Here is a 19,429-nt window from a genome sequence, read left to right as displayed (position 1 = left end):
CGTCACCAAATAATTGACTAAAACACACTGTTTTGCAATGAAGGTAGTCTCAACAGCACTCTGTCGGGTAGCACCATGGTTTAGCCAGAGGACAGCAAGCTTCCTTCCTCCTCTTGGTACATTGAATTCAATACAAAACCTAGGAGGCTCTTGGTTCTCACCCCCTTCCATAGACTTACACAGTAATTATGACAACTTCCGGAGGACGTCCTCCAACCTTTCAGAGCTCTTGCAGCATGAACTGACATGTTGTCCACCCAATCAAAGGATCAGAGAATGAATCTAGTACTGAAAGCATAAGCACAGCTAGCTAGCACAGCAGTGCATACAATGTGGTGAGTAGTTGACTCAAAGACAATAGTTGAATAAATGAGTTTATTCAAAAATAAAGGAGAAGCAAGAGAGAGAGAGAGTGTAATTTTTTTCTCACTTTCAGTTTCACTTACTTAGATAGCAAATGCAGCTGGCTAGTATAGTTACTCAAATACCCAGCTTAAACAGAGGGATGCTATGTTAGCTAGATGGCTGTGACTATCCAACACAACACTGGAACTCTTCCAAGTCAAGGTAAGCTTTTGGATTTATTAATTTATTGCCGGTGTAGCAGCTTACTGCCTATACACTGTAACGTTACTGCATGATTGTAGCGGGTTTACTAACACATTAGTTCTATTAGCTATGTTGACTAGGAAGTTACTTTAGATAATATGTAGGCTGTGTGTAGCGGTTATGACATGGTTTGGCTAGAGTTTTTTTTGTTGCCTGGTCACAAACAGATGATGTGTTGTTCATTGAAGTCCACAAACGAAGGGAAAAGGTGCATTTGTCCAATATAAACTCTTGTTTGCAACTGATGAATGATTACACCCTAGATAAGCTAGATGCAGGCAAGAGTGTGCAAGGCAATATTGAATGTGTCACTGTCCATCATCAACATTTTCTCTCGACCTGTGTGCACTTACGTTGTAAACTTCATTCTTAGGCTAGGTTGTAGCAACCTCGTGATGGGTATAGGGAAAATTGTAGTGTCATGACGTAGCCTAAACCTATCGATGTTACATTGAACTGGGTGAATGGAATATGCATGACAGTCATCCAACATGCTGTAATAGAAAAAAGGTCATGCTCATGAAAAACAAATGGTCCTCCCTCATCATAAACAGCACTGATTGCCACTGTTATCTACTGACCATGCTCAAGTACTTTACCAATCTTCAATATACAGCTTAATATTGTGAGACAGATGCCCTGACAGAAGCCTTTTCAAAACTCAAATACACTACAAGTTTTAAAAGTAAAGTACTCCTGCAACAGGGTGATCAAATTAAGATCCTACATCTGCAATGCTTATTTTGTCACAATGCTCCGCAAGGTACTAATCTCATCTCAAAGTATAATGGCAGGAAGGCTCGGGGAGGAAACTCAGAGGGAGCATGATTAGATATTAGAAAATAATGGACAAATAAGTCAACATTGCAGATAGGGAGAGACAAAGCGCCTCTGAGTGCTGGTGTGTACAGGTTATGGATGGTTGAGGGAGCCTCTGGCAGAGAAAGGATGTGCTGGGGACTGAAGAGGCAATCAGACTGGATAAACCTGTTTAACACGCTGTTGTCCTCTGCCTCTCCACAACCATCATCAACCAGGAGGAATCTCCATGTGACAAGGGACAATGAAATGGAAAATAGGGCTGAGCAGATTAGAGAAACCTGGACAGAGCCTCTCAGTTGGTCTTGCTCTGAGCTGAGGTAATGTACGGCAGCCTACTGCACAACCTCCAGTATGCTTTAGAGCACTGCTGCTGCCTGTAGCACAAATGTATCTTCTTTCCTATCAATGTAGCAGCAGATTCTCATGCCCAGGGTGTGTAAGACTCAGTTCAAAAGTACAAGTTCCTCTACAGTCGGTTTCAGAGCGACTCCCTGGAGCCAAGTCCAGAAAATAGGCTGGCTACTGTCATCAGCATTTTGTAGTCTCATCATAATACACTTAGGGATGGTGAATAATTGATCACTGAGGAATTGGGCTCTGACTCTGTACTGTGAATAGACTGTTTTCTTTCTCTCTCTCATTCTCACATTACCACTATTTAAGTCTGAAACTGTATTTTCCTCCCTCATGTCTCTACTATTGGTTCCTATAAGTGCTTCTACATGGTACTAATACATCCTGCAAATGATGGCATAAGAATATGTCCTCCTTTTTAAGTCCTTGAATTTACACATACACACAAACAACCCACAGACAAACACACAAACATTGACAAAGTTATGGGAAGGAAGCACAGGTGTGGATGCACAGACACACACTCAAACACCCTCCCCTTGTGCGCATCTTTCTTTTAGATGGACACACATTGACTTGGACATGGGTTTTTTTTTTGGTTGAAGAATGTGAATGTGGAGCCTCGCACAGCAGCGGCCCGTCAAATAAAACAACGCAGTGGTCTGATCTAGATGTAACCTCAGACAGAGAGCTGTCAGCTGTAATAGAAGCATTCAGCAGGTCAATAAGATGTGTCAGGAGTCTCTCCAGTTGCGAGCTCCACTGTGATGGAAGGAAACAGAAAACCCAGCTCATACAGTAGAACTCTTCTACTCTACTAAACCCCTGAGACACAGGTCAGCCGTCTGAACCACTACTGCCCTCCAGTGGAGGATTTATGCGTGGGAGTGAGTGGAGCTGAAGTCAAGTAACTTTGGGCTTCTACTATAATGGTTGACTATGGGTGTCTATTATTATGGTTTATGTGGCGTGAAAGTGTTTCTGTGCTCAACTACCACACATCCCTCTCTGACATCTGTCTGCGTAAGCTTATTGGCAATTCACTGTTTTTATTAAAGTATTTTATAGTTCTCCAATGTCATCTGCCCATTATTGACTTGCCAGTGTCTTACTCTCTCTCTCTTTTCGTATTCCTTTCTTCCTCAGTGTGACTGCAGTGCGGCTGCCAGATGGGCTCTCCTTCGTGGTGTATGAGTTCTGGGATGGAGAGGAGGAGTGGAAAAAGTAAGTTCTAGAATTGTGTCTCATTTGACATCTCACCCATGGAGTCATCCCTCCCTCCCCCACATCTCCTGACCCTTCACCCCTTGGTCTTCTTATAATCCCCATAGGTACAATTTCCAGAAAATATGGAATCAATAATGCACAATAATTTTCTTTTTTTTGGTTGTTGAATTTTACCAATTTTTCTCCCCAATTTCGTGGTATCCAATTGTTTAGTAGCTACTATCTTGTCTCATCGCTACAACTCCCGTACAGGCTCAGGAGAGACGAAGGTTGAAAGTCATGCATCCTCCGATACACAACCCAACCAAGCCGTACTGCTTCTTAACACAGCGCGCATCCAACCCGGAAGCCAGCCGCACCAATGTGTCGGAGGAAACACCGTGCACCTAGCAACCTTGGTTAGCACACACTGCGCCCGGCCCGCCACAGGAGTCGCTGGTGCGCGATGAGTCAAGGATATCCGGCCAAGCCCTCCCTAACCCGGATGACGCTGGGCCAATTGTGCGTTGCCCCACAGACCTCCCGGTCGCAGCCGGTTACGACAGAGCCTGGGCGCGAACCCAGAGTCTCTGGTGGCACAGCTGGCGCTGCAGTACAGCGCCCTTAACCACTGCGCCACCCGGGGGGACTATGCACAATAATTTGACATGTTGGTGTCTACTATTTTGTAAGCACAGTTCTCATATGAGATATGTGTATTTTTTTTTACACAATTGGGTAGATGATTACAGAAGAGCCGTCATTGCTTAGTGTTTTTGTTTAAATGTTCATACAAAGCTAACATCTGGAATCAGACTTTGGTTAAGCAGACTCCAGAGGTACAGAGCTCGCGGCTGGAACCTATCTACAGCTATAGCCACTGAATAAAGCTGACATACAATAAGTATAATTACTTATTATTTTTTGGGGGATGTGCCGAGGCTGTAACGAGCCTCTATCTTTCAAGTTCTCTATCATCTATGGGGCGTAGGAGAACTGAAGGAGTGAGCGTGTGTGTATCTGCATGCATGGGTGTGTGAGTCTGTGTTTATATGTGATCTTATGCCCCCCACCTCTGTCCTCAGGCACCTCCAGGCTGCATCCTTCAAGGCCTTTCAACATGTTAAAGTTGACACTCTGTGCCAGCCTGAGGCTGTGTCCACTGTTGCTGTGCCAGGTTAGTCTCCTGAGAGAGAGCTGGCATAGAGCACAATCCCCTGCGTAATGCTGGCATAGTGACGTATATCTGGGATGGGGAGCCCTGATAGCGATGGAACCTACTGGTGGAGAGAACTGTTTGAAGTAGAGCAGTCTGGGAAAACACATACCCTGATATTTATTATATTTACTTATTGTTATTGGTATAAATGCATGTCATAGACTTACCTCAGGCAAACCTGAAAATATATGACATTCAATTTGAATTATATTATGCAGTGTATCATCGTTTTATCACATTGAGCAGAGAAACACTAGACCTGAGTGTGAAAGTGTTGTAAATTATTTATCTATTCCTGAGCTGCTTGTCTAACTGAACTCCCTCGCTCTCTCTCCCTGCAGCGGCCTGGTGCAGCCTGAGCAGAGACTGATGGGGGTGGGGACGCATCGCCTAAGTCCACAACACCCCCATCCTTAGCTCCCACATACCCCACATACCCCCTTTACCTCACTCTCACCCCCACAATCCCTCTTTCTCTCTTTTGTAAGTACATGTTTACACAGTGTCTGTTTGATATTGAGACAAAATGGAAGGCATCAATTGCAGTGAATATTAAACAGTGCATTAAAGCGAGATTACCGCCATCCAATGCATTTGTTCATTGTATCGTTCACCCTCAAGTCATTGTAGAAATGAGGTGAACAGTTAACCTGCTTTTGAGGCTCTAGTGCATGTCATCAATTTTGACTAAAAGACATGAACCTGCTGCTGCTGCTAATGACAGAGTAATAGAGCCCTCAACATTCATCTCTATCAAGCTGTGAAGGTTAGTTTTTTTCCGTTTTGTTAAAGAGTACTTGTATGAATCAGCAATGGATATATTAGCTGTTAAAGTCTAGTAAAATTATATGAAAACATATTCTATTATAATTATATTTGTATTGACGTCTTTAGTGGTAAAGTGCAAAATTCTTCAGAAGAAGCGGTTACAACAAAAGCAGCGAAACTTGTGGTTTTTGTGGGCTCCTTACCTTCACATTTCTCACTGATGATAATTTGTCAAGTCCATGCAGCATCTGCATACCAACCATTTGATCGCAATCAGTTTCATGGGGATGTGCATTTAGATTTTGAGTTATAGTGTTGTTTTGAACGATGTACAGTGAGCAAATTTTAGAGCAGATGGTGTTACCTATACCATAGCCTACAGAGACTGTGCATAAAGTAGAGAATAAACACATGAGCAGGACATGATCCACACATGCACAGAATCTTTAGGACCTTTAGTCGAGGGAATAAAGATCTGGGAAAAGTCAGATCCGCAGCCATGGCCTTCCCAAACGCAGAGTAATTTGATTTTAAACCTCTAACGCACAGCCATATATTACAATCACAATGTTCATTGCAATTGAGCAAAAAGGAGATGTTTAACATATCAAGCAAATGATAGTAACAGAAAATATATCAGAAAGAATGTTCACCCACCAACCCAGTTGAAGAACCTCTTGTGCACATCTAGGAGCATGACCAGTTTGTCCAACTCCAACAACCTGAAATCAACATGATCCAACAGACCCAGTCGAAAAGCACAATGTAAATTAATGAGATATAGCGATTACATATAAAGTATGAGTGTATTACAAATTCTCAATAAAAGTGTTTTATCTATAAACAATAATGTATGAATCACTCATCTTGATCTACCTTTAGAGGGTGGAATCTTTCACCCACTTCTCCATTTAATTTCTTAGTTTGTCCTGTAAGCACATGCTGGTGGCAAGCTTGTCCTTAACCGATTGGGGGATATCAAACCCTCACTCCCCAGGATAAGATTATCATCTCAGATAATTACATGTAAGTAATAACTAAGACTGTCCTTGTTCACTGTAAAAAGACAACTTTATTTACTTGGCTTTGATCATAACTAGGACCACCACTGAAATGAAAATCGCACATGTTCAGTTCCATCTCTGGTGCTAAGCCACATTGCACTTTTCTTTGAGAGAACCCTTGACTTCTCCGTGTTAATACACCCGTGATATTAATAAATAGCACGCCTTGGGCTTCATATTAGCCTCAGCATCAGTATTACAGAGCAAGAGCATGGCTCCCTTGTTGACATAGACTTATGTGGGGAAATTCTACTGGAAAGGTTTTCTATCTGTAGCTTCCGTTGGGTTCTGTATGAACAGGTCAGAGCCAGTCAGAAAATGCCAATTCTATTTCTGTAACATTCCTGGCTGTTCCCTAAACTGTGCAACCAAATATTTTTCCCCCCCATCTCTTGAGTGCATGTTAAAATGAATGTCCAGTAACTTATTTAATGTAGTATTTAGCCATGCTACTTTCACTGGGTTTTGTGGATTTCTTATTTGTCTTTTATAGTATTCCTATAAAAAAGGACAGACAAAACAAATATATATATGAATAGAAAATGGCATACAGAATGAACATTCACTTTTATGGCAGTGTTTAGAGAAATGCTAATTCTTATACTTATGTATGTTTCAGTAAAATGGCTTTCTCTCTGAGTGTAGAGACTTATTGCAGGGATGCAAGTACCATATTTAGTCTTAAAACTGTTGAAATTCTAGATAATGTAGAATGATAAAACTCAATAAAATGGAAATAAACCATGAATCTGTTGCTTCATTGCTTTACATTTCTGGGAAAGCATGCACACAACATGTAGTATGAAGACTAATGAAAAACAAATGCCAGTGCATATTTCCTATAAAACATTTTACTTCTGATAAACATGTCAATACAATGAAAATCATCAACTTATTGTACACAAGTCAGAATCGTAACTTGAGACAGCAACCTATGTGAGAATACACCATTTATGTTCATTCAAGATATCAAAGCAAACACCACACACACATTAACAAAAAGTCAAAATAACTCACTTTCTCCCCCAGCCCCATATGTCATGTTCACTCTATGGCCATCCTTTCATTATGGCTGAAAATACTTTTTTTTAACCTACTATGTAAACTTCTGATTTCCTTCAGTGTATCAGACAGTGAGCAGAACACATTGTGCAAATGAAATAATACAAAAGTAAGAAGAATAAGAATAGAAAACTCCCCTATTCCTACCCAGTCAACAACTCTCACACAATGAAGACATATACCAGTTAGGGTTAGATCTTTTTGAGGAGTTGTATGATGGCGATGGTGGTGCTCTGTCCAAAGATGAAGGCCCCACAGATCAGAGTGATCATCCCCCATGTTGTTAGGACCACTCTGAGAGGGAATGGGGGAGGGGGAGTGAGAAAATAAAGGAGAACATGGTGTCAATGAAAAGAAAGATTTGGATGGATGAATGGTTTGAATGAGTGACCATGATAGGTTTAAACTCACCGTGTTTTGAAAGATACTTGCTCTGACTGCATGGCAAATACTAGACATAGCCCTGCACACAAGCAGATAAAGCAAACATACATTATCTCTGCTGGTTTGATTCACATACAACTGTGTGGGAGAGAGTGAAGGAGTGAAAGGGGGATAATTTTCCCACCTGGGAAGATGAAAATGAAAAATGCGCTGATTCCCCCAATGATACTGATAACCTTGCTGATGTCTGGGATGAACATGGCAATGAGCAGGGTGACGGTGATCCAGGCTATAGTCAGCCCCACGCGGCTACAGTTCTCATACGACTCGGTCACAACGTGGAAGCGCCGACGGAAACTCAGCAGTGGGTCCTGAATCACGGACCTGATTGCAGAACATTAGAGACACTGCAATGAGACTCACTGTGTCTAACAGACAAATTTACTAACAAGTTCTTTATTTCGCCTTAAAATGTTCTGATTTAAATGGCCAATGAATGATATTTCTATGTAATGCCCATTATTGTTACCTTCCTAGCAGGAGGATGATGGGGAAGATGGTGATGATAGAGATCCCAAAGAGCAGTCTTGCAATGATCATGAGGACATCGTCCCCTGTGTATGACATCAGAATATCTGCTGCAACATCCTTGCCAAATGTCAGGTATCCGTAAACACCTGAACCAGAAAGAGAGGGGAAACATTCAAACACCAACTTTACCTTAAAGGTTCTTCAGCTGTCCCCATAGGAGAACCCTTTTAGGTTCCATGTAGAACCCTTTCCACAGAGGAAACCTTAAAGGGTTCTACCTGAAACCTAAAAGGGTTCTCCTGTGGGGACAGCCAAAGAACCACTTTGGAACCTTTTTTTCTAAGAGTCTACAATAGTATAGTCACTGTGTTCACTACAATCACTTGGTGCTATGAGCCGGAGTATTGAAGGGATGAGTCTCACCAGTTAGGGAGTAAATGACCAGGCAGAAGAACATGGACACCACAGATATGAACACCCAATGGGACAGGCTTTTGTTCTCCATGCTGCTGTAGATGGCTATGCAGGCCTCGTGACACTGGAGCACAGAATGATACAGAATAGAACATGGCTGGCTCAGAACGCAAAGCTCAGAGAAACATGACTACATAGACCTGTGACGGGCTTGAGTCCTCTGAATCATTCTGGTGGCCAGTTAGCTCTGGCCCTTACATTGAGACTATGTATAGCATGGGGCTCCACAGCTCTTAATGCTCCCAATCATAGAACGTCAGATCCTTTGTCACAAGCTGACAATTCAACTATATACATTACACTAGCAAGGTTCTTCCAGGTTTTCTCGGTCAAATTTTACTCAACATTCCTCCATCCACATTCCTTCAGGATTTCCATCCTTCCTCTTTTTTTCACCAGCTCAGTAATCAATCAGCCCGGGGGTGCAGGGGCTCAGGGAGCTGGGCTTTGTCTGCCTCTCTCCCCACTTCCCTTTTATTACATTTCTGACAATCCCCCTGTGTTTCCTTGGTTACTCAGAAGATTAAACAATATCTCTGAAAATGAGTAATATTTTCCAATTTTCCTCCAATCTTACCCAAGTTAAAATATTGAACAGAGAAACAGCTCTCCTCTGCCAGATAGCCTGAGGCTCTGTTGGACTGTGATGACTGACCACTCCTCAATAGACAGCTCCTCAATTGACCAGAATTTGGGGTAAATGCCAGACTTTTAACCATTGGCTTCATAAAGAAAACAAATCTAACCTCACAAGTGACCACTTTGAAAACCAAACATGTTTGAAGCCGTACTCACCTGAAAGCCAAAGCAGATGGTCGGGATAACGCTGAACATCGAAGCCCAAGAGCTTATTCTACAGAGAGACGACAAGAACACTTCAGAGTGGCTCTCAAAAGGGCCTTTTCAACAAGACCTAATCTGACCTGAGGCAATTTCAGTCTTTTACAGTTTCTGTCAATCACACCGACACATTACAATGTGTGGGCTGAGGGCTCAGACTCCACTCCCAGACAGTCAAAATGTAGCTCAAAATGAAAATAACTTTAACAACGGAACAAGGACTAAATGCTCCTAATATTAAAAGGGCATCTTAGATCCTGATCTCACAGACTTCTTCACAGGTTACATTTAACTTGACAGCATTTTCAGACTATATCGATATGATTTTATGATAGGCCTATGCTGAAGGCCATCACATAGGCCTATGCTGAAGGCCATCACATAGGCCTATGCTAAAGGCCATCACATAGGCCTATGCTAAAGGCCATCCCATAGGCCTATGCTAAAGGCCATCCCATAGGCCTATGCTAAAGGCCATCACATAGGCCTATGCTAAAGGCCATCACATAGGCCTATGCTAAAGGCCATCACATAGGCCTATGCTAAAGGCCATCCCATAGGCCTATGCTAAAGGCCATCCCATAGGCCTATGCTAAAGGCCATCCCATAGGCCTATGCTAAAGGCCATCCCATAGGCCTATGCTAAAGGCCATCCCATAGGCCTATGCTAAAGGCCATCCCATAGGCCTATGCTAAAGGCCATCCCATAGGCCTATGCTAAAGGCCATCCCATAGGCCTATGCTAAAGGCCATCCCATAGGCCTATGCTAAAGGCCATCCCATAGGCCTATGCTAAAGGCCATCACATAGGCCTATGCTAAAGGCCATCACATAGGCCTATGCTAAAGGCCATCACATAGGCCTATGCTAAAGGCCATCACATAGGCCTATGCTAAAGGCCATCACATAGGCCTATGCTAAAGGCCATCACATAGGCCTATGCTAAAGGCCATCATAAAATCATATCAATATTGTTCACGTCACTCAGACTATGTAACAAGGACAGAAATTGCTCAAAGGTCAAACTAATATGAATTGGGATTACAAGCACTCACCCACTTGTGTACAAGGGGGATATATGCACATCACTGCTCTCTCTTGTGTGATATTTCACAATGATGGCCACTGTTAGGTATGTAGCCGCCAGAGTACCTAAAACACTTCAAAAAGAGGGAAAGGGTTGAGCAAAACATGAGATTGAATATGGCAGTAACAGCCACACAAATGTTGCAATGTTCTGCACCAAGTAGCCTGGGCTCAAATCTTTGCAATGCTGTAGTACACTGCCCATAAATGACTCACCCACCTGATGTACTTCTGAATACTGATCTCTTTAGGGATGGAGAGAGGGAGGATGAGGAAGACACACAGGAGGATGAGGGCGAAATGTGGGTGTGTGTACCAGTGGTATGGCATATCTGTCTCGGGCAATCCAGTGATCAACTCATAAAGGGAGATGCATACTGCAAGACAAACACATGAATTACATAAAGAAACATGTATCAGATACTGTATATGAAGTTGAAAATCTATATCATTAACCTATTTCCAATGATCATCATTACATGAGAAGTGGGGACAGGAAAATATGATGATTTCAAAGGCTCCAGAAGAAATAGTTCAGGAAGGAATTACTTTATTATGAAAACGGTAACATAACCCAGTAAGAGTTAGTTAGGGAGTCATGCAGAGGGGAGAAGCATGAAGATACTCACGTTTCTCCAGCTGGTCCGACACTATGACCAGGAAGGCCACAGAGATCATGAAGAGGTTGAAGACGAACACGACCTCACAGAGCTGCCCGATGGCAGGCCCACACACATCCTTCACCACGGCCTGGTACGTGTTCTGACCACTGATGGAGGAGGAGTAGCCCAGGATTACCAGGCCACTGATGAGGAACACCAGGGACACCTGGGGCAGAGGAGAGATGACGATACAATCAAGAGGTTGTTGAGTAGGAGAAGAGAGATGAGATTGAGCAAATAATAAGAGAGTAGGTCTATAACGGATTGGTCTGGCTGACACCAAACTCGAAGTCTTCGTGATTCATGTCAGCCAGGCTAATAAAGGATAACATGGATGAGGGGAAGGGATAACCAGAGGGAATTTCATAGAAAGCTGAATTTAGTGTGTACAACTGCTGAGAATGATGTGCTTGACTGCGGTGCTTTATATTGATTATATACAAAATGAAAAAAATTGAAATTGTCAACATTGATGCTATTATTTGATTAAGAATATGTAGGCTACCCAAAATTAATCAATTACGCAAGCTATCCGGCTCTTGGCATGTTAACACCTCCTCGAGGACACTACGGTGGCAGGCCTGATCCCCGACAATGATGAGACAGCCTATAGGGAGGAGGGCAGGGAACTGGCAGTGTGGTGCCAGGACAACAACCTCAACATCAGCAAGACAAAGGAGCTGATCGTGGACCACAGGAAACGAAGGGCCGAGCACGCCCTTAATTCACATTGACGAGGAAGGCCCTAAAAATTGTCAAAGACTCCAGCTACCCAAGTTGTAGACTACTCCCTCTGCTTCTGCACGGCAAGTGGTACCAATGCACCAAGTCTGGAACCAACAGGACCCTGAACAGCTTCTACCCCCAAGCCAAAAGATTGCTAAAAAGTTAGTTAAATAGTTAAGCAAAAGCCTCCCGAGTGGTCTAAGGCACTGCTTCGTAGTGCTAGCTTTGCCACCAGAGAATCTGGCGACGAGCCCAGGCTCTGTCGCAGCCGGCCGCAACTGGGAGGCCCATGGGGCGATGCATAATTGGCCTAGCGTCGTCCGGGTTAGGGAGGGTTTGGCCAGTAGGGATATCCTTGTCTCATCGTGCACTAGCGACTCCTGTGGCGGGCCGGGCGCAGTGCACGCTGACCAGGTCGCTAGGTGTACGGTGTTTCCTCCAACACATTGGTGCGGCTGGCTTCCGGGTTGGATGCGCGCTGTGTTAAGAAGCAGTGCGGCTTGGTTGGGGTGTGTTTCGGAGGACGCATGGCTCTCAACCTTAGTCTCTCCCGAGCCCGTACGGGAGTTGTAGTGATGAGACAAGACAGTAACTACTAACAATTGGATACCTCGAAATTGGGGAGAAAAAGGGGTTAAAAAATAAATAATAATAGTTAAGTAAATAGCTCTCCGGACTGCGTTGACCCTTTTTTCACTAACTTTTTTGACTCATCACATACACTGCTGCTACTGTTAACTATCGATCTGTCAATTTATTCCTAGTTATATGTACATATATACCTCAATTACCTTTTACCCCTGCACATCGACTAGGTTGTGGTCCCCAATATTCCCTCTAAGCTACGCATGTGTCTGGGGGCGTAGCCCGTGCAGAGAATCACAAGACTGAACTTCACTCAACTTTCTAGAGTTTTCCCCGTTAGTTAACACTATCAACGTTTCCCTTTACTGTTGAAATTGTGATCAAATCAATGCAATATTAGCCACTTTCAATGCAACATACTGAAACAAAACAAACTATGCAAGACTTAGTATGCAAAACTATGCAAGAGATTTTGTTGTAGGCAGAGCCCATCGGAATAGGATTATTTTGCATTGACAGGCATGACTCAGGCCCATACTCTACACCAGGGGTGTCAAAGTCAAATGGACGGAGGGCCAAATAAAAAAATCAGCTACAAGACGAGGGCCGGACTGTTCGAATGTTCATTGAAAAATTTTTAAATGACGCATATAGTCTAGTGAACCTAATTGAACCTACTGAAAACCTAACAAATATATTACAATATGATCAGATAAATAAAGCAATATTTTCTTATGGCTCTGTCAGTAATCTTTAATTTTCAACAGACACAAAAGACAAATTTCCTTTATATAAATATCCCCATAACATGAACATTAAATGAAAGAAACCGGTATTCAAGGCACCATCAGTAGACTATATTTTCTATTTTAGCAAAAGTGGGCTAAATTTACTTCAAAGAAAAAACAATAATAGCAATTTTCTATCATCCACTCAACTGAAATATTTTTAAAATATAATTGGATTGAAATACAAAAAAATAAAGTGCAAAAATCTATTAATCAAAAACAACACTTTGTTTAAGGAGAAGTAACATGCAGTGAAAACAAATATTAAATTTTAACTTTTAAACTTGAACTGAGTAAAAACTCTAAATATGTGATTGCACAGTAATGTTCACTTGTTTGAGGTTGAGGGTGATACTTGGTGGTGTCCCATCTTTTCCACAAGTTCATCAATGTTCGGGGTAAGGCTCTGAGCTGAAGAAATCCTCAGAATTGAGTGGAGGTGTTCAGCAGTAAGTCGACTTCTGTGTGATGTTTTGTTCAGGTTCATCAAAGAAAACAGTTGTTCACACAGGTATGTGCTGCCAAACATAGACAACGTTTGAGCAGCCTGGATGCGCAGCTGGGGCATTGTGCCGGGGAGGAAACGGGCGAACTCCGCAGCACCCACTGCCGCATATTTTGCCCTCAGTGCATCATTGCATTGGAGGTCAATCAACTCCATTTGGAGGTTTGGTGGTGAGCTTTCCACGTCAACAGCAAATGGGTTACCGAGCAGTTCCAACCTGCTTTTTTGTGCTTCAAAGTCAGCAAATCGGCGTCGAAAGTCAGCGGCAAGCATACCTATTTTATCAGCCAACTGTGTGCTCTGGAACGCACTGGTAGAGAGCTTCTCTTTCATGGTCTGGCAGCTGGGAAAGTGGCTCAAATTTTCTTTCCGCATCTGCGTCTCCCACAGAGTCAGTTTGGTTTTAAATGCCTTCACTGTACTGTACATATCAGAGATGACACGATCCCGACCCTGCAGCTGCAAGTTTATTGCATTCAGATGACTCGTAATGTCACACAGAAAAGCCATTTCACACAGAAACATTTCGTCTCGGAGTTGTGTTGTGTCTTTCCCTTTGCTGTCCAAGAACAGACAAATCTCTTCACGAAGCTCGAAACATCTTTGAAGCACCTTTCCCTGGCTTAGCCATCGCACCTCTGTGTGATAAGGCAAATCACCATGCTCCGTTTCTAACTCCGTCAGAAATGCCTTGAACTGGCGGTGATTCAAACCTTTGGCTCTGATAAAGTTAACTGTGCGCGTGATGATGCTCATTACATGCTCCATTTTCAAGGCTTTACCGCACAACGCTTCCTGGTGTATGATACAATGATAAGCTGTCAGCTCACCTGTCGCGTTTTCCTCTTGCATCTTTTCCCGTATCTTCGCCACCAGTCCGCTCCTGTGTCCACACATCGCAGGTGCTCCGTCGGTTGTCAAACCCACGAGTTTTTCCCAAGGCAGCTCCATCTCATTTACACATCTTGACACCTCTTCATACAAATCATGCCCCGTAGTTGTGCCATGCATAGGACGTAAAGCCAAAAACTCCTCTGTCACGCTTAGGTTGGAGTCCACTCCGCGGATGAAAATTGACAACTGGGCAATGTCAGAAATGTCGGTGCTCTCATCCACAGCCAAGGAATATGCAATAAAATCTTTTCCCTTTTTCACAAGCTGCTCTTTTAGATTGATGGACAACTGGTCTACTCTCTCGGCAATGGTGTTTCTGCTCAGACTCACATTTAAAAAGAGTTGCCTTTTTTCTGGGCAAACTTCGTCACAAACTTTAATCATGCAGTTTTTGATGAAATCCCCCTCCGTAAATGGCCGGGCTGATTTAGCGATCTCTTCTGCCAAAATAAAACTGGCCTTGACAGTTGCGTCCGCGTGTGTGTCCGCGTGTTTCGTTTCATAATGTCGTCTCAGATTATACTCTTTCAGTACCGCCACACTTTCTCCACACAGAAGACACACAGGTTTTCCAGCTACCTTCGTGAACATATACTCCGACTCCCACCTTGTTTGAAACCCCCGGTTCTCAGTATCCACCTTCCGTTTTGCCATTTTTGATGGGTATCTGAAAGTTAATTTTACTGTGATGCTGACGACTGCTGTGCCAATAAATATTGAAATGAAGCAGCCTACTGCTCGGTGCGTCACCTTTGCATTGTGGGAAATGTAGTATTGGTGCGTGTAAAAGATCTGCGGGCTGCCGGCTTGCTGCGGGCCGGTTCTAATAATAAATCAAGATCATCCCAGGGGCCGTAAAAAACCTTCTTGCGGGCCGGATGTGGCCCGCGGGCCTTGACTCTGACATATGTGCTCTACACAGACTGGTGCGGCATAACCTGAAGTAGGCCTATATGCAAATAGACCATTGCCATATATGGATATGTACCATTCACTTTGAACTGGACTGTTTTACAGCATGAGCGGTTGCTTTTGAGATCAAAGCGAGAGCTGCATGTAGCCACGTGTGCACATTTGTTCATATTCTTTGCTAGTTAGTGAGTCATTAGCCCAGTTATAGCTTATGTATAATCAGCAATGAGGGAGTGATTTCTTCCTACAAGAGCACAAACCTGTACATGTCTATACATCCTTAAAAAGCAGTCAAGTAAAGAGCTTTTTTAATGTCTTAAAGGGGCAGTGTTGTATTTTAAAACAGGCTTGAATAAGCTAAGTAGTCAATAGGCAGAGGGTAGCATATTTTGTCTGATTCTCTGTAATAATGGTATGGGAATAATAATAAATGGTATCTTGTAAAGTGGTTTCTTGCATCAAACAACACAATAAAATGTTCAGTCACCTTCTTATCTGAAGGACAAGTTGATAAACAGGATAATGTCAAGCCCAGCATGTTTTTTTTCAAAAGTCTTGTGGAATGTAGGCCTACATTGAACACCACATATTGGCTGCTACTGTAGGCTGAATGATATAACCTATTTCCATGTTAAAATGTTGTGATGCATTTTCTCCACCGTTTTTTATGGTAGGCCTACATTATAAATCTAATTCTCACAGTAGCCTAATTGGACACTGTTAAAACAGTAAATTAATGGGGGTATATCCACAGTATTCACAGTAAACGTGTGCTGGAAGTTGCACCGAATCTTCACAACCTGAAGTTTGCTCAATGCCAAAAAAAACAAGGGAACATTGCTGGTACCCCTTGCATATAGCCAAGTTATCATTACTCCTTGATATCAGGTGTTTTACTTTTCTATGATTTCTATATTTTATTTCTCTCTGCATTGTTGGGAAAGCTAAGAAGTAGACTAGGCATTTCACTGTTCGTCCACACCATTTGTCCACAAAGCACGTGACGAATACAATTTGACTTGATTTGATTCCCAAAACGAATCACCAACCAATTCTAGATGGTTCGTTCTACACAGTAAATGACAATACTAAATCAATAGGTTTGGAGTAGGTCTATATATATCGTTTACATTTGTTTAAATTACGTGTTAAATTAGGAGGTGGTTAAAATGACGTTTAATAACAGGAATGCATCAAATAATGTAAATTGTGTTACTGGGGTCAGTAAAGTTACTTACCATCTCCACTGCGACCGCGGAGCGAATTCCACCGGCTTTCTCGAAAGCCCATGGGAAGTTGAGAAGTCCCGCACCAAGCGCAGATTTGAGCATGATGAAAATTGCTCCCAAAGATCCGAGTCTTGGGCCATCTGTATCGAGTGTGGGCTTGGCCAGCAAGCTGATGCTTTCCCTCGCCAACTCTTCCATGCTTTGTCAGACTTGCTCCAAACTCTCCGAAAAACCTCTGCGACTCGTGCCAGGCAATGTGTTCACAGGAATCTGCTCAATAAATAAAGGTGCACTAAAAAGGAGGCTGGGGCAAGGATTGGGTTGGGAAGGTCCGTGTACTTTTCTTGTTTTGATATCCTAGTCAAAAAGGAGAGTGGAAAACAGAAAACGGCTAGTTTTTAGTTTCTGAATTTGATAAACGAAAATTGTAACTCAACTTGTTCTCTAATTTCTCTCATTGATTGTTTCAAAGTTGGACATGGAATAACTTAAAACAAATAACATTTGACATTTGGGGATTTTAGTTTTTCATTTTGTCCATACCTGGAAGTACACTCCCCCTCAGAATATTCATGAGCCTTATGGGGTGTGGTTAGAGCCAAGGTTGGCAGCACAAAGAAAGTCTTAGCCTGTGTGTGCCAGGAAGATAAAAAATCATATTAGCTAAGATGCAGAACTTATTATGAAGTTAGCATGCCAATAGAACAAACTCAACAAATTTCAGCTGACTAGCTAGCCCTACCTGGTTACTGGCTATAGTCATGCTAGCTAGTAGTAGCTAGTGGAAGTAAGTTAGTCCCTCAACCTGCAACAAGATGAAGCTGCCCGGCCAAAGCTACCTGCTATGGAAAGGTCAGATTTCTCCATTACTTTCTGTTGACAAAATTCTAAATTAAAGGTCCACTGTATTTAAAGGGATGGCTTAATTTAAATGTGCTGAAAACCCCAGGAAGCTGCAGAAGGGAGGACAACTCATAACAATGGCTGGAATGGAATAAATGAAATGGTATCAAAGACATGGAAACCATGTGTTTGATAAGTTTGATTACAATTCCAAATAGTCAGTTCCAGCCATTACTATAAGCCAATCCTTCCCAGTTAAGGTTCCTCAAACTCCTGTGCTGAAACCCCTATTGAATGAAAACTCCATGAGAAAATATGTTGGCCAGCATGTGGGAGGGTTTTCAGCAGTTGAATTAAATGTATTCAGTGCGTGCAAGGGAGCCACGCAAAAGATAAGTCTGAATACCAACTATTGAGAAGTGTGTAGGAAAGGCATACATTTCCTAATTAGGAATTAGCCCATAAGTGAACACAGACTTAGATCTTCCTTGAATGTGTGTAAGTAGGTGGGGGAGGGGAGTGTACTGCAGGTGTGTGTGGTGGCCTGGCTGGTCATTTGTTAGTGGGCTGTAGCCTCAGGCCTTTGCCTCTTAATTCTCTGACCCCTCACCTCCAGTGCTGGTCATTAAAAAAAAGCTAGCTAGCTCATGGATGCAAACAATGTTCTTCCCCAGAAACATAGCAAAACGACATCCGTTTCAGTAGATATAGTTAGCTAGCTATATTGCGAGGTGTCATCATCTAAAATCACCCTCATTTGGTCAGACCCATCTATGTGAAGCTAGCCACAATAAGGATTAGCCACAATAGTGGACTTTGCGGTTAGCCTTCAAAATAAAAGTATGTAATTGACAGTGAGGAAAATGAATACAAATAGTAGAATTATGCCATAATTGAATAGATCATGCTAAACAAGGTTGGAATGTTATATAAAATCAACAAAGGACAATTTGTTAATTTGACAAATCTGAAAACACACTGGATGTACACTGCTCAAAAAAATAAAGGGAACACTTAAACAACACAATGTAACTCCAAGTCAATCACACTTCTGTGAAATCAAACTGTCCACTTAGGAAGCAACACTGATTGACAATAAATTTCACATGCTGTTGTGCAAATGGAATAGACAACAGGTAGAAATTATAGGCAATTAGCAAGACACCACCAATAAAGGAGTGGTTCTGCAGGTGGTGACCACAGACCACTTCTCAGTTCCTATGCTTCCTGGCTGATGTTTTGGTCACTTTTGAATGCTGGCGGTGCTTTCACTCTAGTGGTAGCATGAGACGGAGTCTACAACCCACACAAGTGGCTCAGGTAGTGCAGCTCATCCAGGATGACACATGGCGAGCTGTGGCGAGAAGGTTTGCTGTGTCTGTCAGCGTAGTGTCCAGAGCATGGAGGCGCTACCAGGAGACAGGCCAGTACATCAGGAGACGTGGAGGAGGCAGTAGGAGGGCAACAACCCAGCAGCAGGACCGCTACCTCCGCCGTTGTGCAAGGAGGAGCAGGAGGAGCACTGCTAGAGCCCTGCAAAATGACCTCCAGCAGGCCACAAATGTGCATGTGTCTGCTCAAACGGTCAGAAACAGACTCCATGAGGGTGGTATGAGGGCCCGACGTCCACAGGTGGGGGTTGTGCTTACAGCCCAACAAACGCAGGACGTTTGGCATTTGCCAGAGAACACCAAGATTGGCAAATTTGCCACTGGCGCCCTGTGCTCTTCACAGATGAAAGCAGGTTCACACTGAGCACATGTGACAGACGTGACAGAGTCTGGAGACGCCGTGGAGAACATTCTGCTGCCTGCAACACCCTCCAGCATGACTGGTTTGGCGGTGGGGTGGCATTTCTTTGGGGGG

At 43.0% G+C, this 19,429-nt stretch overlaps 2 protein-coding genes across 2 annotated transcripts in view; one reads left to right on the top strand and one right to left on the bottom strand.

Annotated features, from left to right (window-relative positions):
- LOC139381983 (N-terminal EF-hand calcium-binding protein 2-like) overlaps positions 1-6,790 on the top strand; it is a 139,877-nt gene extending 133,087 nt beyond the window's left edge. Inside the window, exons 11-13 of the mRNA XM_071125881.1 lie at positions 2,932-3,009; positions 4,077-4,168; positions 4,552-6,790. Of these exons, the coding sequence (XP_070981982.1) occupies positions 2,932-3,009; positions 4,077-4,168; positions 4,552-4,580 (199 nt within the window). The 3' untranslated portion in view covers positions 4,581-6,790. The remainder of the gene's footprint in view (positions 1-2,931; positions 3,010-4,076; positions 4,169-4,551) is intronic.
- Positions 6,791-7,030: 240 nt separating this feature from the next.
- On the bottom strand, positions 7,031-17,046 carry LOC139381976 (solute carrier family 38 member 8a). Its single transcript, XM_071125874.1, has 10 exons — positions 16,730-17,046; positions 11,049-11,247; positions 10,640-10,796; positions 10,389-10,493; positions 9,289-9,346; positions 8,443-8,557; positions 8,018-8,165; positions 7,673-7,872; positions 7,516-7,567; positions 7,031-7,398 (listed from the first exon to the last, which is right to left on the bottom strand). The coding sequence occupies exons 1-10, from the start codon at positions 16,916-16,918 to the stop codon at positions 7,296-7,298; spliced, it is 1,326 nt and encodes a 441-aa protein (XP_070981975.1). The 5' UTR covers positions 16,919-17,046; the 3' UTR covers positions 7,031-7,295.
- Positions 17,047-19,429: the final 2,383 nt, after the last annotated feature.

The sequence above is a fragment of the Oncorhynchus clarkii genome, chromosome 2 (genome assembly GCF_045791955.1).
Source record: "Oncorhynchus clarkii lewisi isolate Uvic-CL-2024 chromosome 2, UVic_Ocla_1.0, whole genome shotgun sequence".
Lineage (NCBI taxonomy): Eukaryota > Metazoa > Chordata > Actinopteri > Salmoniformes > Salmonidae > Oncorhynchus > Oncorhynchus clarkii.
This window is presented reverse-complemented; position numbering and strand designations above follow the sequence as displayed.